This window comes from Dryobates pubescens, chromosome 22 (genome assembly GCF_014839835.1).
Source record: "Dryobates pubescens isolate bDryPub1 chromosome 22, bDryPub1.pri, whole genome shotgun sequence".
In the NCBI taxonomy this organism is placed as follows: domain Eukaryota; kingdom Metazoa; phylum Chordata; class Aves; order Piciformes; family Picidae; genus Dryobates; species Dryobates pubescens.
The window spans coordinates 12,912,429-12,932,653 of record NC_071633.1 but is presented as its reverse complement, the minus strand read 5'-3'; the positions used below and the strand labels follow the sequence as shown (position 1 = coordinate 12,932,653).

Sequence of the window (20,225 nt, the reverse complement as noted above, 5' to 3'; positions counted from 1 at the left end):
CTTTTAGGTTAGAAACTCTATCACCGAACTCTTAAGTTTGAGTGTAAATACTGCCCTGCGCCTTGAATGTGCTTTTCACTAGTTTTTACTGATTTTCTAGAGCTAGCCAGTAGCAACTACAGGATCTTTAAGAGAATAAATGATGACTAACTTAATTTCTTTAGTCAGATGATAGAACAGTGTGATTAAAACTATTAGATACATGGAAACACAGGAAATTCAGATTGGGAAAATGAAGGAAAAAGCTTCTATTTATGTAAGACTTGCTTTTTAGAGAAACAGATGGCTTATCTTCTACTTTGAACGATAACTTGATTGCACAGCATGTTAAATTTTATTTTTTCATTGCTGCTGATGTTAGTATTCCTAAATTACTTCAAGGATTAAAGTGAAAAATTAAAAATTTGCCTTGAATAGCTCTTGCCAAGACAGAAATGAAATTTCATCAAATAAACGTTTTTCTTTTACAATTTGGCTATAAAATTGTTTTCAGTAAATGATACCTCCAAAATAAGGCCACATGGAAAGCTCACAGCCTTATTTCTCGAGCAACAGTCTGGTCTGTTTCAACACTGAGCAGCAGTTGAAGTTACAAGATTAAGCAAGTGTCAGGGTATGAGAAACGTCAGCATCAAAATATTTTGCAGTTATTGCTTATAGACCAAGACTAGTTTAGGTATTAGAAAGTAATTATTCAAAGTATAATTTATATGTGCATTCTAGCAACCACAACTAATTGTAGTAAAGTATGCCTAACTTGTTTCATTATATTTTATATAAAGGCATGGTAGAGCTTGTTCCTGCTTCAGAAACACTTAGGAAAATTCAAGTGGAATATGGAGTGACAGGTTCTTTTAAAGACAAGCCTCTGGCAGAATGGTTGCGAAAGTATAATCCTACAGAGGAGGAGTATGAAAAGGTAATTTCTTTTAGTGTTGTTCTTTTTTGAAGATTTTTTTTTTTTAAAAGAGGATAAATAATATCTTATGAAAGAATTCAATCCTTATGGCAGATCTTCCTTTGACATTTTTGTTATGTATCTTTAGGAAATTGATATTATTTTTTTTTCGATAACTGAAAAAGTGAAAATCACTTGTATAACTAACAAGGAGCCAGGTGTATTCTCAGGATTCACATGAGGACTGTTTATTGGATATAGACAATATGCTCTTCAAACATAAGATAGAGTGGAATAGTAAATGGTCTTAATTGTACTGTAGGAGCACTGGCCTCTTCTCATGCAAGCACATGGGATTCCAAAAATAAAATGTTTTCCTTTGGCTTCAAATCTGTTCCAGGACATTGGAAAAATAAGTTTTGTAGCCTTTTCCCTGCTAAAATGTTTGTTTGTTTTGCAATTTGTCTTCAGTTCCTCTTTTTCATGTACTTATAGCACGAAACAACATTTTTTTGGTGGATGTTGGGATATCTAAAGATATTTGTAAAGCTACCTGTTTGAAGAACATTATTTTGGAAAAAAAGGCAGATTTTAGGACATGTTCCCTCTGGCTTGGATTTTATCTATGTTAAAGTTGGTTGTTGAATGCATGAATGCCGTTTTTCCACTGAACCTTGATCTCAATTCACTTTTTTTCCTGTCCCTCCCAGGCTTCAGAAAACTTCATTTACTCTTGTGCAGGATGCTGTGTAGCTACTTATGTCCTGGGAATTTGTGACCGCCACAACGATAACATAATGCTCCGAAACACAGGGCACATGTTTCACATTGACTTCGGGAAATTTTTGGGTCATGCACAAATGTTTGGTAGCTTTAAAAGGTATTTTATGTAGCTGAGCAATACAGGCAATGAAGTGATTTTTAGTTTATTTGTATAAGCATTATAATTCTATGCACTAACTTCTACATTCCTGTTACCTGCTGTTCTCATGAAGTCAGTATCTTCCAATTTAACCACAGTGTTTCCAGAATGCATACAGATTTACTTGTATAGAATTAATTCTGAAAAGGCTTCAGCTTCCTATTACCATATTATCTCTGGAACTGTTTTAAGTCAAAACACATTGGCATAGCTTTCAAATAAAATTGTTGTTCTAGCTATTGGTAGGGAGAAAAAAGGGGTCTGGTCTCCTAAATGTAATTTAACTTCAGTACTTCCAAACTGCACTCATTCATTCCTAAAGAGCTTTGTGCCTTACACACTTGGCAAATCTCAATGGGAATTTCTTTACAGTAGTTATGAAAGGAAAGTATTTTGGTACAGGAAAAGATTAATGTAACTTGGTACTGACATTTGGGAGCCTTCCATCTAACACAAATCTAACTGTCATACCTTTCTGTAGCAGAATGTATGGAAAAAGTTTCAGCTTCTTAGCAGTTAAGTGTTGTATGCTTGTTAGTTAAACTTTATAACCAAATGAGAAATGGAGTGCCAGAACCTTTACTTCATTTGAACATCTGAGTGAGAAACAAAGGAGAATAGGCTCTGGCTCATAAAAACAGTAATGAATGTCAACACTACAGAAGAGTGAACAACAAGTTTGTATTTACTACTCTTCTGTGTAGGGGAAGATAATTTATATCCAGGGCAGAGGAGTTATGCTTTAGTTGGGTGATAACATAGTTACTACATTTGTTTTGGTGTGTTATGGAATCCAGAAATGAGGGATGGAAGGCATTGTAAGGTACCTGCCCTCCAAGTGTTGCTGAAGGAGATCTGCTGTAGGTCCAGTACCAGGTGAATGTGCAGGGAATCTGAGATAGCACTAAGATCCCAACCCCAAAAAGTAAAATGTCATTAATGGATTGTAAAATGGATTAATGGGTGAGGATGGGGGCGGGGGGGAAGAAGCACAAGACTAATTAACAAAGCTTGTAATTAAGTTATAAATCCTGTGTTCTTTGTCCAGGGATCGAGCTCCTTTTGTGCTAACATCAGATATGGCTTACGTCATTAATGGTGGTGAAAAGCCCACAATTCGCTTTCAGTTGTTTGTGGATCTCTGTTGTCAAGCTTACAATTTGATAAGAAAACATGCAAACCTCTTCCTTAACCTACTTTCTTTGGTAATCATTTCATTAAATTCAATTAAATCTCAATAGATCTCTCATGTTGGATTGTATTAAAAGCTGTGCTTTTTATGCTACCAAAATGCTTAATGCATGCACTGAAAAGCCAGAAGTACTTTTTAGGCAGGCTGTATTTGGATTTCTTTTAAGTGTGTGTGTTTGGTTTTTACTATTTACCTCTTTCCTGAGAATTTAAAACTAAAAAGATACCCTAGATTGTGCTGCAGAATGTTTTAGCTGCTTTTAACTCAGCAGAAATGGTGAAGGGAGTAATTACTAATTGTTGGCTATTGCTGTTGCATTTAGCAAGCTAGTACAGCTTCAAATTAATTTGGTCTAAGGTTTCTTAATTATTTCAGTGTAAAATTATGTTGGTTTTATTGCATGAAATCTGTAAAATCCTGCAGATGCTTTCTTCTGGATTACCAGAACTAAGTGGGGTTCAAGACTTGAAGTATGTCCAGGATGCTCTCCAGCCCCAAACAACAGATGCAGAAGCTACAATTTTCTTTACAAGGTACTGGATAAGTGCAAATTAAAATACCTGCCAGCATCATCCTCTTTATGGGAGCTTTCTGACATGAGAAAATACACTTGTAAACATGTCTGTATAAGTTGAGTAGTTACACTGTAGAATCATAAAATATTGGATAACAAATGAACTACAGAAATAAGATCAGTTTCATATAAGCTTAATGCTTGTACTAAAATGCTTTGCCTTTAAGAGTAACTGTGCAAGAATTTTGTTTGAAATAGTGAGAGCAGATCATTGTTTGCCTGTTTGACCCTTGCAATTTGAATACATCCTAAATTGTTTAATAGTGGTGTAAGATTCTACGATTCCATTTGATGGGAACGTTGTAATGTGTGTGAAGAAGCTCTCTCTTCCAAGAAGTGCTTTTGCACACTGGGAAGGGAGGGATGACACTCCAGTAGGAAGTGGGAGTGCATATACAGCATAACTGAGTTGTTGCTCTAGGTTACAAAATGTGCTGTGGTACATACTTTTAAAAATTTGAAACTTTTTTACAAACTCTGGAAAGACTTCACTTCTTGGAGAGCAACCTTTCTTTTAAACTTTCAGTTTAAAACCTGTTTGTCAGTAAGAAATTGAGGTTTATTTTTTCTTAGACTTCCATAGTTAGAAATCATAGAATTCTGGGTTGGAAGGGACCTCCAAAAGCCATCTAGTCCAACCCCCCTCTGCAGTAAGCAAGGGCATCCTCAGTTAGACCAGGTTGCCCACAACCCTGTCGAGCCTCACATCTCAACACTCAACAGGCCAAGTCTGTGTTAACAGGAATTATTTTTGCAGGACTCACGGCCAGGCTCCAGTATCAATCCAAACCTGTCCACTCCCCCACAGTGCACTGCCTGTATGTGAGTTCTGCCAATGAATCAGCCTATTGTGCATCATGACATGCTCTAGTATTTCATGTTGTTTTTTCTTTTATAGGTTGATTGAATCAAGTCTGGGAAGTGTTGCCACGAAGTTTAATTTCTTCATTCACAATTTGGCTCAGCTGCGTTTCTCAGGTCTTCCTTCGAACGATGAACCCATCCTCTCATTTTCTGCTAAAACGTACTCTCTTAAGCAGGATGGACGAATTAAACAAGTGTCTGTGTTTACATATCAGAAGAGATATAACCCAGATAAACATTATGTAAGTATGTGGACTCTGTTTCCATTCACTGAACTTACTGTGCGTTTTGTTGCAAGAGGATACATTCTCCTTCTTGCCAGAAGTTCAGTACTTAATCACACAAAATTAATCCCAGGAAAGCTTCTCTTTTTTAGCCTTAAGTAGCTAGCTTTGGGGTAGACAACTAGGTCTCCTGCACAGACAGGGATTTAGTAAATCCAGCTATAGTTATGTGTTCAGTTGGACGCTAATTTCAGATTTAGGGTGAGGTGTAGAGTTTTCTGAAGTCTGACTGCACTGGCTATAATGGGACCCTAGGAACACTTTAACAGTGTTGACACCCAAAACTAAGCTCTGCTCTGGATGACTGCAAAGTAAAAACAAAACCTATAACTGAAAACTAGATAGGACTGGACCTGCTTTCTTACTTCCTGGGAAAGAACAAGGCTGGTTTGGCTCTGGGTGGGCTGGAGTCATCTTTCTTCATAGCAGCTGGTGCTTTGGCTGCTGCTGAGCAGCGCTTGTGCAGTGTCAAGCCTTTCTCTTTTTCTTCTACTTTTCTCCTGTACCCCCTGCACTAAGTGGGCTGTGGGTGGCCAAGGAGCAGGGACAGCTGACCCACACTGGCCAAATCTATTCTTCATTGCATACAGTGTCATGCTCAACAATGAAGACTGTCACACTGGGGATAGGGAGAGCGGATGTTGTCTTTCAAGGTGGCTGCTGCTTGGGAACTCACTGGGCATGAGTCTGCTTGTGGGAGGTGGAGAGTGATTGTCTTTGTGTCACCTCCCCTCCCAAGGACTGTCTTTATCTCTACCCACGCACCTTCTCACTTTTGCTGTTATTCTCTTCTCTGTCCCATTGGTGAGGGGGTGGTAGTGAGCAAGCAACTGTGTGAGTGCCTAGCTGCTGGCCAAGGGAAACCAACCACAGGAGTGCTACCGGACAGACTGGTATTTTTAGCATCCAATAGTAGTCTTCAAAATGAAGGCACTTCAAAAAAATCTAGAAGGAAGCAGAGAAGGCAGAAGTAGTATTGGAGGAGATGGGTTTTAAATATGGGGATTTGAGTCATGTTTGTGTGCTTATGTAGCTGCCTTCTGTAAAACTGCTTCTTCCTGAACAGGAGTCATTAAATTAAACAGTTTCTGGTTTTGTTCTAACCTTCCATTAGAGCTCAGTTTGCTCCTCCTAAGAGCCTTATTTACTGTGTTAATGCACCCACACTTATAGTCAGATTACAGTTTACTTTCAGCATTTTGATAGATCTGGGTTACACTTCAGGACTTGCATTAATATTTTTATTTCTATGATGATGTGCAACAATCTTCAGGGGTTTATTTTATTTTTCTACTGCTATTTGTCAGCCTAGAATGGTCAACTCCACAGTTATATCTAAGTTATTTAAGAAGCATTCTGTATTCAAATGCACATCTCTTTCCACAATGTATTTGCTGTAAATGTCTTAATCTGTTAAGACACCAGCTAAGAAAGGTGGAACAAAGCTGCATAATGCTAAAAGAGCTTTGTGATGAATCACTGTATTGTAAGTGTTTAAGCACTCCTGATCTAAGTCAAAACAGCCTCTTTCACAAAACTCTTATGTAGTCTCCTTAGGTCTAGACTTTTAAAATCTCTTCCCAGTTACACACTTACAGAGTATGCATTTAACTCATCTGCCCATAAAATGAGTCCACTGAATAAACATTACCCTTTCATAATAATGTCAATAACTGCCTCCTAGGAGTGTACTCCCAGTAGTTTCAAAAATTCCTTGTGTATAATACAGGATGCTTGTATCTGCCCACCAAATGATCACTTAAGTGGAATCCTTTAGAATCTTGATTTAGATTGGGGGAAAGAAATAATCGGGCATTGGTTTCCTCCATTTGAAAAGTTTTGTGGTAATGCTGACTCCAGAGGTACATGTCTAGATGTGATCCTGCACTGATGTAGCAACATTTTGTACACATGCTATACAGTTTGAATTTAAAGTGAAGCTTAAAAGTGAAAATGTGGACAGTTTAGCCTTAACTACCCTTCTTCCCCTGTCAGAGGTGGATAAGTAAGTGATCCTGTGTTATGGGAAGATTGTGGGATGCTACTTTACATTACAGTAGGGCTATTTATAATTCTACTATAAAATGCAAATAGTGTTACTGGGATATGTCTACAGGAGGATTACTGTAGTAGGAAGAGTTAATTGTTGACAAAATTATATTGTTGCGTCAATTCTCAAATACTCTTACTACTTTTATCTTTGTGGTTTTGTGTTTTGGGCAGATCTATGTAGTGAGAGTCTTGAGGGAAGGGCAAGTTGAACCAACTTTTGTCTTCCGAACATTTGATGAGTTCCAGGAGCTCCACAACAAGCTTGGTATTCTCTTTCCTCTTTGGAAGTTACCAGGGTATGTTCCTAACTCGCTCATCACTATTGTAACAGAAGCAACAATGCTACTCCCAGCTGGCTGGAGACAAAAAGTAGCTTGAAATGGAGACAAAACTGGCAAGGGCCAAACTAGACCTCAAAGTTGGCAATTAAGAGAGAAGACCATTGTCACGAACTTTCAAGGAGAGCCAGAAGAGCAACTCAGTGTCTAATCTGTGTCATATCACATACAACAATTACCTATAAATGTTTCCTTGCCTGTCTGTAATGCCATTACTTAATTAGCATGATGTGTTTCTACTCGTGGCTGACATAAAAAATTGGATGCCAGCACTTTAGGATGGAAATGACAGTGAAATCTAACTGTACTTTAAACTGTGGAGAAGTTAACTGAAAAGTACCTTGTTCTTCCCTTGCAGCTTTCCTAATAAGATGGTTCTGGGGAGAACACACATAAAAGATGTAGCAGCTAAAAGAAAAGTGGAGCTCAACAGCTACATACAGAGTCTGATGAACAGTTCTTCAGAGGTGGCAGAAGTGAGTTGAAATAACTTAAGCAAATCCAATGCAAGTTGTCAGGTTTGTTAACACTTAAACTAACATATAACCTTTCTTCCAAATTTAGTGTGATCTTGTTTATACCTTTTTCCATCCATTACTTCGTGATGACAAAGTGGAAGGAATAGATGGAATAGCCAGACCTACAGGTAGGTAATGGTCTGGGGGGATGTTTATAAATTGGATGACTGTAGTGTGACATCTTTACAGTGTGGGTGGTTTGGTTTTTTTAAATCCTTTTTAGTTAACTGTAGTTTTCCTTCATTGAAAATTTTGCTTCACTGTCTTTCCAGATGTGCCTGCACAGTTTCAAGGAAATAAAAAAATACCAAAAGTTGCAACAATATATGTGATTATTTGGGCTTGCTTATGGCTTAAATAAATTATTTAAGTTTTAACTTAAAACTCCAAGCATACATGAGAGTGCAAAAAACTTTAAAACCCATGAGCTTGCCCCTGTTATTAGGGATCTAAAAATAAAATCAGAAACTGAACTTGGTCTAAGGCTTGCATTTTTTTCCCCATACAGAATTCAGTGTAGCACTGCTGAAAATGTACAAATATTACACAGGAAATAATTGTGGGTTTTTTCAGATGCAAGTCCATCAAGTCCTACCTCAGGCAAAGTGGGAGGAGAAGTGAAGCTATCCATATCATATAGAAACAGCACTCTATTTATCATGGTGATGCACATTAAGGACCTGGTAAGTAGAGGTACTGAGCTCACTGCCAAATGCTGTTTCTGTTTTGTCAATTACCTTTTTGTCTTAGATTGATGCAGGAATGGTGGAACTGTTTCTTTTCCTCCAGTTTTTCCAACTGTCAATGGAATTAACTGCTGCTCTTGGTTAGCTTGATTTCAAAGTCTAGATCCTTGACAAAAAAATACTCAAATAGGTATGCACTAACAAGTTGTCTGATTTGTCTTGGTTTTGGATTGTAGGTTACAGAGGATGGTGCAGATCCAAATCCCTATGTGAAAACGTACTTACTCCCAGATGCACACAAAACTTCCAAACGCAAAACCAAAATCTCCCGCAAGACACGAAATCCAACCTTCAATGAAATGGCAAGTAAAAATTCATGCAGTAACTCCCTAGGGTTTGCTATTGTCTCTTACTCTAAGCAGTAATTAAAATATTGCCTTAAAAAAAAAAAAAGCCTGCAAAAATATATACATGGAAAAGGAACTCAGGTTGAAAAACTTTGTGCCTTATTTAAAAAACAAATCTAAAAAGTAACCAATGAACCAGACAGAACTCCCCCAAAAACTCCCCCAAAAACATCTCAAAGCCACCGAGGAGTAACTAAGTGTACTATTGCAAGTAAGCAGAAATTTCTCAGACTGATTCTGAGAAGTGATGGAGAGAAAGGCTGGTCCTTCTAAACACTGACCTTTGGGAGCACAAAATAAAATCAATGTACTTCAGACAAACTGAATGGTGATAGTGTGCAGTTAAGACATACGTCAGTGGCTAAGCCAGAAGAAAGGGCAACTGCTGTGATTTCATCTGGGTAACAAAAAAAATCTTGCCTTTTACCTTCTAGCTTGTGTACAGTGGATATAGCATGGAGATGCTGAAACAGAGAGAACTTCAGCTAAGTGTGCTCAGTGCGGAATCGTTACGTGAGAACTTTTTCTTGGGTGGAATTACACTCTCACTAAAGGACTTCAATTTGAGCAAGGAGACTGTTAACTGGTATCGACTAACTGCAGTTCCCTATCTGTGAACTCATTTCTACACCTGAGTAAGACCAGAAAAATTGTATTCACTCATGCTTTGTGCATCTTCCTACTTGAAGATAACCTGTACATCTTAAAATAAGAGAGAACCTGCATTTCAACAGATACATTGGACCAACAGTCATGTAGCCTAATTTGAAGGATTTCTGGAAAATCTGGTTTATGCTTAAGTGATGTTACCAAGGCATCACTGTAGATGTTTAAGAGTTGTGGGTAAAGGAAGGGTTTTTTAAACTGTCAGTGAAAATGAGATGACCAGTTTGACCATGCTGGTTGCTTAAACCATAACTTACCTGTTAGGCCTGTGGATATAGTGCATTTTTGCTTTTAATTTTTGTTGCCGATGTGGTGTCATCCATGGCATGATGCTGGAGAACATCAAACAAATGACCTGGTTTAGGATTACATGCCCACTACTAACTAGACACTACAGAAACAGTGATAGATAAAATTTTGGTGGCTTCACATATACCTGTAGAAATGAAGGCTGAAGGGCTGGAAAAAATCCTTAGTGTTGCATTTAATCCCAAATTCGTGCTTCCCTAAGATTTATTGGAGTGAGTGCCAATAATGGAAGTTGTAAATAACGGTGCCTTACAATTCAATGCTTCTCTTTTACCTCATTTCTGGTATTTAAATATGTATACATGTTAACTTTCAGCCCCTTAAAAAGGGGAAATGTTCTCATATTTGATACCTTGCAGGTCCTACTGGAAGTCTTTTCCTGGGATGTGTTACTTAGAAGTAACATCACTTTTACTTATCATTGTACCTAGTGCAACTTACGTATTTTCTACCCCATCCTCTATCCATGATCTCCAAAAACTGAACGAAGACTGGCTGAATGTGGTGCTGTAGGAAATGTGCCCAGCTTCTCAGTGTTGTGAAATGTCTGATCTTCTAAATACTGCAGTGATTACTTGTGGAACAGATTCAGACACTAAATCCAAAGTGACATTTGTACCGGTACCTTCGGGTAAAGGCACAACTGCTGAATGAATTGCTAGCCAAAAGTGAGTTGCATTAACAGACCGTTGAGGAAGGAACTTGGTGACTTTTTGGCTTTTAACAGTTCATAGCAATACTGTTTCTCACTCCACTAAGAATTAATTCCACTAAAAATACTTTACTCCAAGGGGCATGAGATTTGAACTATATTGTGACAGTGAAGTATAAATGTCCCTTACTATCTCCTATTAACACAACTGGTTACTTCCTTGGGTGTTTTTGCACTGCAGGTGTAGCCTTTTTATTTACCTTAATCTGTGCTTAGGATGATCATGTTCTGTCTAAACAAAGATGTGAAGCTGTGCACTTTTCTTTAGTACTAAATCTTGAAGCAACACAAACCATCACCACTGATTATGCCTAGAGTGAAATTTTAAGTAAAATATGCAACTATGAACAAAGATGCAGTATGGGGAAAGCCTTCTATATAGCCAGCACTAAAAACCTATTTCATAATCTGATTTTCCTTCCCTGGCTACTGACCGGTCTCCCTTCACTATAGAAGAGAGAAGTAAACTTGAATCTCCTGGTGCCTAAAATATTCATGGTCCAATTTTGTAGGAATTACAATTAAAAAGCTAAGAATATCTTGAATGTTAGAAACTGGGTTGATACTAATGGGCGCTAACAAATCCCAGTTTTATTAGGCATCTTCTCCATATTTTTCATTTAGTATATAGCCTGTAAATAATGAACTATATAACTAACTAGATATATTTCCTGCTCACTTGATGCTTTTGAGACTTACTTCATTCCATCATTAGAATCACAAGTCACTTAAACACAGGAAAGTTGACTACTGTTTTTGTGAAACGTTCCATTGTGAAATAAAATGAAAGCAATATGTACTGCCTTTTTTGCAGTTGGCTATTAAAGCACAGTGTCTTACAGCACAAAATACAAATAAACTAAAATCATTTAAAAAATGATTTGCAGTTTTAACAGTTGTCTGGACTCTGGAAAAAAAAATATATGTAAAGTACTGTATTAGTGTTAGCACATGTCCTGACTTCTGATTTTATCTTCTTCATAGCTTAACTCATTTTGTGCCTTTCCCTTTCTTTTCAAGCTAGTCACTGGCTGAAGCTTTTTATGGTCATGGATTTTGTCTAGGGGATCTGACCTTGTCCTCTCCTCACAAACAGAGGAACAGCACCAAGCTTGCACCTCTTTGCACTATTCTGAACTAAGAAAAAGGTGATTGTTGCAATAAGACTTCAATGTACTCTACATAGGTCTAAGAGGAAAATATTCAGATGGGATGGAATTTACCAGTACACTCAGTAGCTTGAAAACATAGTTTTAATAGCATTTTGTATTTTGTTCAAGGAAAATAAATAAATCTTTTATGCAATGTATGACCTGCAGCCAGAAGCAGAATTGTCTGTAGAGACCTTACTGGGTATTGCAGAATAACAGCTTGCGCTAAAGCCTCTTCCATTTCTCTATTAACCTAGAACTTTGCACTGATGTTTTTATTACTGCCTTTTTATGCTCTACAGCATCCTGTCTCTGAAAGAAGCATGTGCGATCTTTGCTAAAGTTCTTGCCTCTATTTTTACAGTAGAGTTGTGTAGAAGTAAATCCTTGTTGCCTGCCTTAACGTTAAGGGCCCTTCCCTGGGCTCAGGGCCTGGGCAGGGCCGGGCCTTCCCCCCACTCCCGTGCACCTCACTCGGGACACTGTGACTGAGATAGTGCTGGAAGTGATGATGTCAGCGAGAGCGAGTTTGCCTCCTTTTGCCTATATCTCTGTAAGAACCAAATACTTAAATTGACCGAGTTCGTTAATAAAGATGTACAGTATTGCCCCCGGCCGTGCCCGTACTGAGCGGGTGAAATGTGACTCCGTAACTGTCCTTTAAGTACATTAAACACTATTCTGGGAAAAACCCAACAAGTGTGCTGGTCTTCAGTGTCGGCGGGGCAGGTGAGGGCGGGCCTCCTCGCGGCGGAACAGCCCCGCACGCCGGCTTGCCGCTTGCTTTCCCCTAAGGGCGGGAGCGCTGGGCCGGCCAGGCTGTGGCGTGGCGCTGTGCGCAGCGCACACACAGATTGGCTGGCGGCCGGGCGCAGACCTGCCCCTTCCTGTGGAAGCGGGACAGGAAGGCCCTGCCGCGCCGCGCTCGCTCCTTTCTGCTGCCGCCATCATGGGTCGCATGCACGCTCCCGGGTAAGCGCCCGCTGCGGAGTTTGGTGCTGGGTTGTGGGACCGGCTCGGGGCAGCTGTAGGTGCTGGAAAACAACCGTGGGCGGGCGTGGGAGTAAAAAGGCTGCTGTGGGAGCAGTGCGGGGTTGGCGGGGAGGATGGAGGCCGTGCAGATATGGCGGTAGGGTGGGGAAAGGCTGAGGCCGGCGCCGCGTTGCGATTCCTTTGGCTGGCCCTGGGCACGGTTATGCTTGTGTTACCTGGGTGCCTGTTTACGGTGCTGTGCGGTGTAGCGCGTACTGGTGGTAGCCGTCTCTTCAGTCGAAGAGGAAGGCGGCAGGCCTCGACCATGTGGCGTGCTTACGGCCCTGTTGGAAGCGCAGGTAGTAGGCCGGCTTGCAATGGTGTCAGAGCAGCAGCCTAGCTTGCCTTGCCCCGCTTAGCATCTGATTTGCTTCTTCCCCACAGAAAGGGCTTGTCCCAGTCAGCTTTGCCCTACAGACGCAGCGTGCCAACAGTAAGTACCATTCCCATCCCGTGCGCACCTCGGCGGGCAGGGGCGGCTGCTTTATAGAGTTCTTATCTGTAGAGCGCTTCAAACTGTATTTTTGCTTTGCTTTGGTTTTTTTCATACTGTGAAAAAAAATACTTAGGAGTTTTCGTAGTTCGTTTAGGGGGAGGCTTATTTAGCTTGTTGCTGGTTTCCCCTCAACCACTAAAGTAGTATCTCTGTCAGCACAGTGTAACAGAATAGAAACAGCACTATCCTGTCTGGGTGGATCCATTAGCTTAATTACCTACTTTGTGTACACAGACTCTGATTTTCGCTGGGTTTTGTAGGTGCTTTGTTAAGAGAGCCTCTCAGTTTTATGTTTCTAAGACTCAGTTATTCCAGTGGCAGTGTTGGTTTTTGGGTTTTTGTGCTTTTGGTGTGGCTGTTCAGGAAACTGATGGTAAAGTAGCTGGTGGGAGGCTTTGTCATCCCCCACATTTCAGTAGTACTATAGATTCATAATATATAAAAATCTTATGTATCATTAGAAATGACATTTTTGGTTTTGATTGTGTTTTTCAAGCAGTTCAAAGCATCTTTCTACCGTTTACAAAACTTACGTGTTTAGCCTGTTACTTTATATTAAGCAGTACTCATCACTTGTTTTCGTCTAATTGTGTTTTTTAGTGGCTGAAACTTACTTCTGATGATGTAAAGGAACAGATCTACAAGCTGGCTAAAAAAGGCCTGACTCCCTCTCAAATTGGTAGGATTTACAGATCACTTCTAAACAGAAACAAAACGCAGTTTTCTGATATTAATAATGTAATTGCTTTTCCAATGTAACATGCTAGGAAAATGCAGGTTTTCTGATGTACCTGCATATTTTCTGAGGGGATACCATGGAAAATGTCATGTGTCTCATTCTCGCAGGAAGCATGTTTGAGGGGTTGGGTTATTTTCCAAGCAGGAAATACGAAGCATCTGTTTAGTCTTCTAACCTGTCCTTAGGAATGGTCACTAACAGATGTTACAGGAAAGTTTAGTTTGGCCAAGTTCTTGGAGAAAAGCTTGATGTATCTGAAATAACCTGTAGCCCCATGTTAGGGGCTTGCTGAGCCAGGCACTGCAGCTGCATAGCAGGCAAGTTCTTGGTAGTTTGGACCCTTCTACCATTCTGCTTTAGTGTATGCATGCTACAGCTTTAATGGTCATGAGCTGTGTGGTGTAATTATGTGCTCTGTAAACAATGATTTGTTTTTATTGCAATCCTGAATGTATTCATGATCCTAATGGTACAGTACACTTTGGTTTTTTAAAGGTGTCTGTGACATTTTTAACCATAGATGAAAGGGTGGTTGCCTACTTAGCTTTAGCGAGTTGCTTTGAAAATTTGTCAATAATATTGTAGCACTTAATGTAACTGTAAGCTTGGTTTTACAAGATTTGTTTGCCTGAGTTTGTTCCCTTTCAGTGTGACGTGTAAATGTTTGTTTCAGGTGTGATCCTGAGGGATTCCCATGGTGTTGCTCAGGTTCGCTTTGTTACTGGCAACAAAATTCTGAGAATCCTTAAATCAAAGGGACTGGCCCCAGACCTTCCGGAGGATCTCTATCACTTGATCAAGAAAGCTGTTGCTGTTCGCAAGCATCTTGAGAGAAACAGAAAGGTAAGTGTTAAATTAAGTGGAGAACTTTGGGTTTGAATTTTTTTCAAATAATGCAGTGGTTTATTTGCAACCTGACAAAGCAGAGACTCTTGGTATGCTTCATGTCAGTCCCTCTTTATGAGTAACAGGCTTTTAGATAAGGAGAATGGTCTTTGTGAAAAGGATCTTGAAAGCATTGCTTAAACCATGTATTTCTGGTCCTCTTCTGATTTTACTTTGTTAATGGGAATGAGGAGTTTGTAGCAGTGGTTGTGGATTTACTAAAGGTTATCCGAGTTGTGTGTTATTGAAAAGTCAAAGTAGTGCTTGGTTGTAATGTGACTTTCTTTTCAAGGATAAAGACGCCAAGTTCCGCCTGATTCTGATTGAAAGCAGAATCCATCGGCTGGCTCGCTACTACAAAACCAAGAGAGTGCTGCCACCTAACTGGAAGTAGTAAGTCTTCTCTTAATGTTTCTGGTTTCACTGAAGTTCTGGAAGTTTTGTAAACAGTATGCTGGGGCTCTTACTCAGAGGGTGAAGAGTGCATTATGGCATGTAGGTAAATGAGGTAGCAAAGAATAGGTGTCTTTATAAATACTGACTGATAATGAAACTGATTGCCAGGTACAATGACCGTCACAACACTCAGAGAAAGTCATTGTCTCAACCAATAAAGTCAGTGTTTACTAGATAACTTTTGTCACACTTCAAGTGCAGTATTTGCTCTTGAAACTCTGTCTTGTATTTCACATTGCTCTGAAAGTTCTAAAAGTTTGTTCTGAGAAATGGCTTAGTAGCTGTGTCAAAACTCCAGTAATTTGTAGTTTTTTCTCTAGGAAAGTTTAGCCAATGTAGAAGAATTCTTGTGAATGTCAGGGTTAGCTGCTTTTCCTGAGAAGACTCAAGTACAGCTAGCCAGTGTTTTGGATGCTACGCTACTCCAAGGAAGAGTGACATTTTATGCCTTAAGAAATTTGAAACAGGTGGTGAATAAGCTCAGGTCTGGTAGTTAGAGCTTTGAACTGAAGCAGTGTTTTTAACAATTGGTTGAAAAACTGCCTCTGCAATTAATATTTCTCTCTTTTTCTCTCTCTTCTCTCTCTTTAGTGAATCATCAACGGCTTCTGCCCTGGTCGCATAAGAGCTGGCTATTACTTACTGAAAGAATAAATTGTCATTAACTAAGTTTGTGTTGTGTAAATGGTTGGTGACTTAGAAACTCCTGCTTGTTTCAGGATGGAGCAGGCACACCTGGTTTTCATATTGCTGTCCTACAGTGTGAGATTTGGGTGATGGTTTTTGCTGTTCTAGACCAGCGGTAGGTTTTTTGTCTGTGCTTAAACTGGGTGTTTTTGATTCAATAGTTTCAAGTTAGTGAAGTTGACCTAGTTCTTCAAAACAAATGTATTTTATTCACATGGGACTGGTGCCTGTCTGTGAGTCCTGTGGGAAGAACTGGAGAATAAAACCATGACAGCAGGAAGAATTGAACATTCAGAACATGCGGAGGGATTGGGCTGGAGGAGGGGAAAGAGAAACAAATTGGAGAGGCGATTAATTTGTTGCAGGTATTGTGGATCTGTTGGTAGGGCAGGAAGTTTAAGCAGACATCAACCAGTTCCTGGCAGTAACTGTTGCTGTCCTTTTGAGAATAGTCTTTGAGACTGGGGTACAGACGGACAATAGTTTCTCTCTCTCTCTCTCTCTTCAGATGAAGTAGTTTTCCCTATATCCAAAGGCTAGTAGTTCTGTAGTCACTATTGCTGCGATTGTGCCTCCAGGTTCTAAATAACTTGAACCTTAAAGTCATATTCCTGCAGGAGAACTGTGAAGAACAGACTGACAGCTTTTCCCTTTTTTAGAAGAAACTGAGTTATTCTGAGCTGTTGTGACTATTGCTGCTAGGTCGTTGTGTGTTACATCACTTTTATGAAAACATTAGGGCAAGTTGGCAAAGCGTAGTAGCTGCCTCCTACAGCATCACCAGTGGGAACTGGTAACTTCAGGATTTAGTTTTGCAGAAAGAAAAGATTCTTCTGCCCTGGTTACAAAGCTAAATATGGAGTTGTGATTAAGAATTGTAAAACAGAAGCACCACATTGCAGTTGAACTCCAAAGTGCTGCTGTCTGGGCCATCTTAAAAGTTACATTACCAGCCTCTGTGTTGTCAGAATACTTGCTTTTGTTTCTGAAAGTGCTGGTGATGACTTGCCAGCCTCTCTAATGATAATTAGGTTTCTGTAGTGTAGATGCAATACACAACTTTCATGGTATAAATAAAGTTGCTGTGGGTCTGGGGTTGGAGGTGTTGCCAACTGAAATGCACATGGACACTTGGGCTACTCATTGTTCTGACGTAGCTGTGTGTAAATAATGAAATTGCCAGCAGGTGGCACTTCGAAACGTCCTGGTTTGAAGCAGTTGAGTGTTGCACATAGTGCCGCCTAGTGACCAAGTGTCAAGGCCGAGTCTAGGCTGGTGAGCAGATGATGCATTTAGAACTGTAGTACTCCTGTTTGTATAATAAATTGGGCAACTGATGCAGTGGGTTTGAGTACAAGTATGTTCAAGCTTACAGTTCTTTGTGTGGATGGGGTGTTGCAGCCTGAGCATGTTCTGCTCTGTGTTTTTTCGAGCAGTGGTTTGCTGGAGGGGCTGAAAGCAGACTGTGTTGTATTTGATGTATTGCCCGTCCAGTGCTGCTGAAAGCTACTGACTTTGCCAGAAGAAGTGGGAAGGGCAGGGGTCTGTCTCACAGCAATAGAGAGTGAGTACTATGTAAGTAATTGCCTTGTGGTGTACTGTCAGGAATGAAAACTGCCCAGGGACAGATGATGTGCCTGCAGGAAGATCAAGGTGTCAAAAGGGATTTCTGAGGGTAGAGAAATTTCCTGCCTGTAGAATTTGGCAATCTCTTGTTGAAGGGCAGTGGTGGTATAGTGATTGCACTGTTTAGCAATGTAAGTAGATGCAATACATATGCTTAAGATTCTGTGTTTCCTGTGAATCATAATGGGCCAGCTGAAGTTGTCCATTCTCAGTAGGATTGTCAGTCCTTAACCCTTTGGTTACCAGAAAAGGTATACCATCAGTCAAATCATTTGCTCCTGAGTACACAAGCTGTCTGCTCAGCACCTGCTGCACTACAGGGCAGCAGGTTTGTGGTCAGGTGAGGGAACAGTGGAGCCAGGGTACTAGCAGAGGTAAATCCTTGGGGAATGCACCCCTATGAAGTGATACTGAGTAATGTGTTTGGGCGTGTGGTCCTACAGTGTGTGTCTGAAGAGAGAAGTGTGGGACTAGAAGGAATGTGGTCCTGTAGAAGCATCAGGTAAGTTTACCATTTGGGGCTGTAGTAGAGGACTGTACCTGGGTGAGAGTGAATCTGTTTCAGGTGGTCCCTTAAATCTCCTACTATGTTAGCTGAGCACTAGGACTGCCCTAGGCAGCTCAGGACTTGTAATCCAGCTTCCCAGGTACAGTCATGTAGTATAGTGTGTCTCTAGCCCAGGGAAGTTAATTGGAATAAATCCAGATCTGCAAATAGTTGCCCTAAATTCTTTCTATGAACAAGCACAAACTGCCCTGTTGTTATCTCCAGAAACCACTCTGGTTTCCCTCTCCTCAGCAGTCTGGGTTCTGCAAGCTTTTAAGTCCTTCTGCCCTCTCGCTTTCTCACATCATAATATCTTGTCTCTATGGTTTCTTTTGTCGTGACCTAACTTTCAGAAACTCTTCCTGTTTTCTGCTTCCTTCCCAGCAGTCTTTTCTGAATTTCTAGTGTTGCCTTTTCCTCCTACAGTACTTTTGCTTTCCTGGTAGGTACAAATGTAAATGATTTTTTTTTTCCCCCCGCTTTATGTGAGCTTTTTTTCTGCATTGTGCCAGGTCACACTAAAGAAAGGAGCTCATGGTCTCCCTGACTTGGAGCTAGCTCCCTTGGCACCTCTGGTGCCCTGAAACCTTCATTCTTCAGTGAGGTGCAGCCACAGGGCCTTTGTCACCAAATCCAGCCATGGTATGTGTAGGCCCAGCAGCAGCCCTATGGCTATGCTGCTTTGCTGCTCCATAGCAGGCTCAATTGTGTGGCCAGTTTCGTTCACAAAAGTCTCTCACTAAACTTAAGTCCTTGCTAGCTCTTCATCACTTTCAGGGTTGTGGGGTGCATGGCAGAAGCTGCTTTACTTGGGCTGAAACCCAACTGTTTTTGAAGGCTGGCTGCTGAGGCACCTTTTCTTCTTACAGAGCCCCTGGTAGCCAGGGTTGTCTGCCATTCCCTGGGAAGGTTTGTTACAAAGCTTTAGGAAGAATGATAGTGATTCTTGCAGTTGCTGCTAGGTTGCCAAGTGTGGCAAGGAGAGAGTATCCTTCAGGTGTGAAGCATCAAGTTCTCCATTGGACATGGCACAGGGAGATGGGATAAGGCCATTCTTTGGCTTAGAGATTTTTTTTCTTTTTTTCCACACTGATTCTCAGTCCTTTCTAATCTGTTGAGGGGTTTTTGGTGGTTTTATTTTCTGTTTGGGTTTTATTTGTTGTTGGTGGGTTTTTTTCTGACACAGGAGCATGAAGGTCTTCCTTCTCTTTTGTGCCCTTGGCTTGCTACCTTCTCCCTGCTCCCCTCTTTCCGGTGTCCTCTTTGCTCTGACACTCCTGACTGGCTGCATTCCTGTTACAGAAACTTCGCCATTTTGTTTTTCCTTTATGCAAATCACTCAGACCAATTTTCATCTGTTACATGAGTTTAGTTCACCCTGATTTGAATCATCTAGGGCAGAATTCTAGTATATGAGCACTTCTTGTTTTCTTCACTTCTGCAATTTTTCTTGGAATGGTAAACTCAAAAATGTGAGCTTTTTGTTCCTATGGTTAAATGAAATAGGTAATAGGTACCACATACAGTTTGTACCTTTGGTTCTACAAGAAGAGTTTTAAGAGGTGACTGTTAAGTATAGAAAAGATTAACCCTGAGAGGGATTTAAGGGAAAGCTTTGATTCTGTCATGTCTAGAGGACACTTAGTGCTAGGTATCTCTTCATCCTAAAAGGTTTAGTGGTGTGTGAGATGCTCCTTTGTGGAGGCAAATAAACATTTATTTACCTCTGAATTTTCTGTTTGCCAGTTGCTGTTTACAAGTACCTCAGTGAAGAATAAGAAACTTGTCATTTATTTCAAGAAAGGAAATTTAAACACCAGTTGTTCTGCTAAGTCATTACCACTGCTGGAATCAGTGAATTTACCTGAAAAGGGGAAAAGAAATATCTGTTAAGCAACAGTAATAACGTTCAGAAAAGGCAAGAAATGATTTGGATGTATAGATGTACAGCTGCAAGTACATGCTTTCCTGTTTTTTCTGGAAAACTGCTTCCAGCGGGTGTTTTCCATTTGTGTTTTCTGCCAGTGAGCTTTTTACAGTTTTCAACTCAAAATCATTGCTTGCAAGTTAATCCCAAGCAGCAAAAGGTGAATGCACTGTTTTTTTCTGAGCTAAGGTTTGTGTGTTGCTTTCCTCCACTGTTTGCAATGTCCCAAATCATGAAAAATAATGTTGTGAAAAAAC

General features: G+C 40.3%; 2 protein-coding genes across 3 annotated transcripts in view; both read left to right on the top strand.

Annotated features, from left to right (window-relative positions):
* Positions 1 to 12,253, top strand: part of PIK3C2A (phosphatidylinositol-4-phosphate 3-kinase catalytic subunit type 2 alpha) — a 49,084-nt gene extending 36,831 nt beyond the window's left edge. For both annotated transcript variants that reach the window (XM_054171526.1, XM_054171525.1), the window contains exons 23-33: positions 783 to 919; positions 1,609 to 1,778; positions 2,869 to 3,025; positions 3,436 to 3,545; positions 4,485 to 4,692; positions 6,958 to 7,082; positions 7,483 to 7,600; positions 7,689 to 7,770; positions 8,216 to 8,325; positions 8,565 to 8,690; positions 9,170 to 12,253. In XM_054171526.1, the coding sequence (XP_054027501.1) occupies positions 783 to 919; positions 1,609 to 1,778; positions 2,869 to 3,025; positions 3,436 to 3,545; positions 4,485 to 4,692; positions 6,958 to 7,082; positions 7,483 to 7,600; positions 7,689 to 7,770; positions 8,216 to 8,325; positions 8,565 to 8,690; positions 9,170 to 9,352 (1,526 nt within the window). In that variant the 3' untranslated portion in view covers positions 9,353 to 12,253. The remainder of the gene's footprint in view (positions 1 to 782; positions 920 to 1,608; positions 1,779 to 2,868; positions 3,026 to 3,435; positions 3,546 to 4,484; positions 4,693 to 6,957; positions 7,083 to 7,482; positions 7,601 to 7,688; positions 7,771 to 8,215; positions 8,326 to 8,564; positions 8,691 to 9,169) is intronic.
* Positions 12,254 to 12,478: 225 nt separating this feature from the next.
* Positions 12,479 to 16,339, top strand: RPS13 (ribosomal protein S13). The gene is made up of 6 exons (XM_054171556.1): positions 12,479 to 12,545; positions 12,990 to 13,038; positions 13,702 to 13,780; positions 14,514 to 14,683; positions 15,018 to 15,118; positions 15,773 to 16,339. The coding sequence occupies exons 1-6, from the start codon at positions 12,523 to 12,525 to the stop codon at positions 15,804 to 15,806; spliced, it is 456 nt and encodes a 151-aa protein (XP_054027531.1). The 5' UTR covers positions 12,479 to 12,522; the 3' UTR covers positions 15,807 to 16,339.
* The last annotated feature ends 3,886 nt before the right edge of the window (positions 16,340 to 20,225 follow it).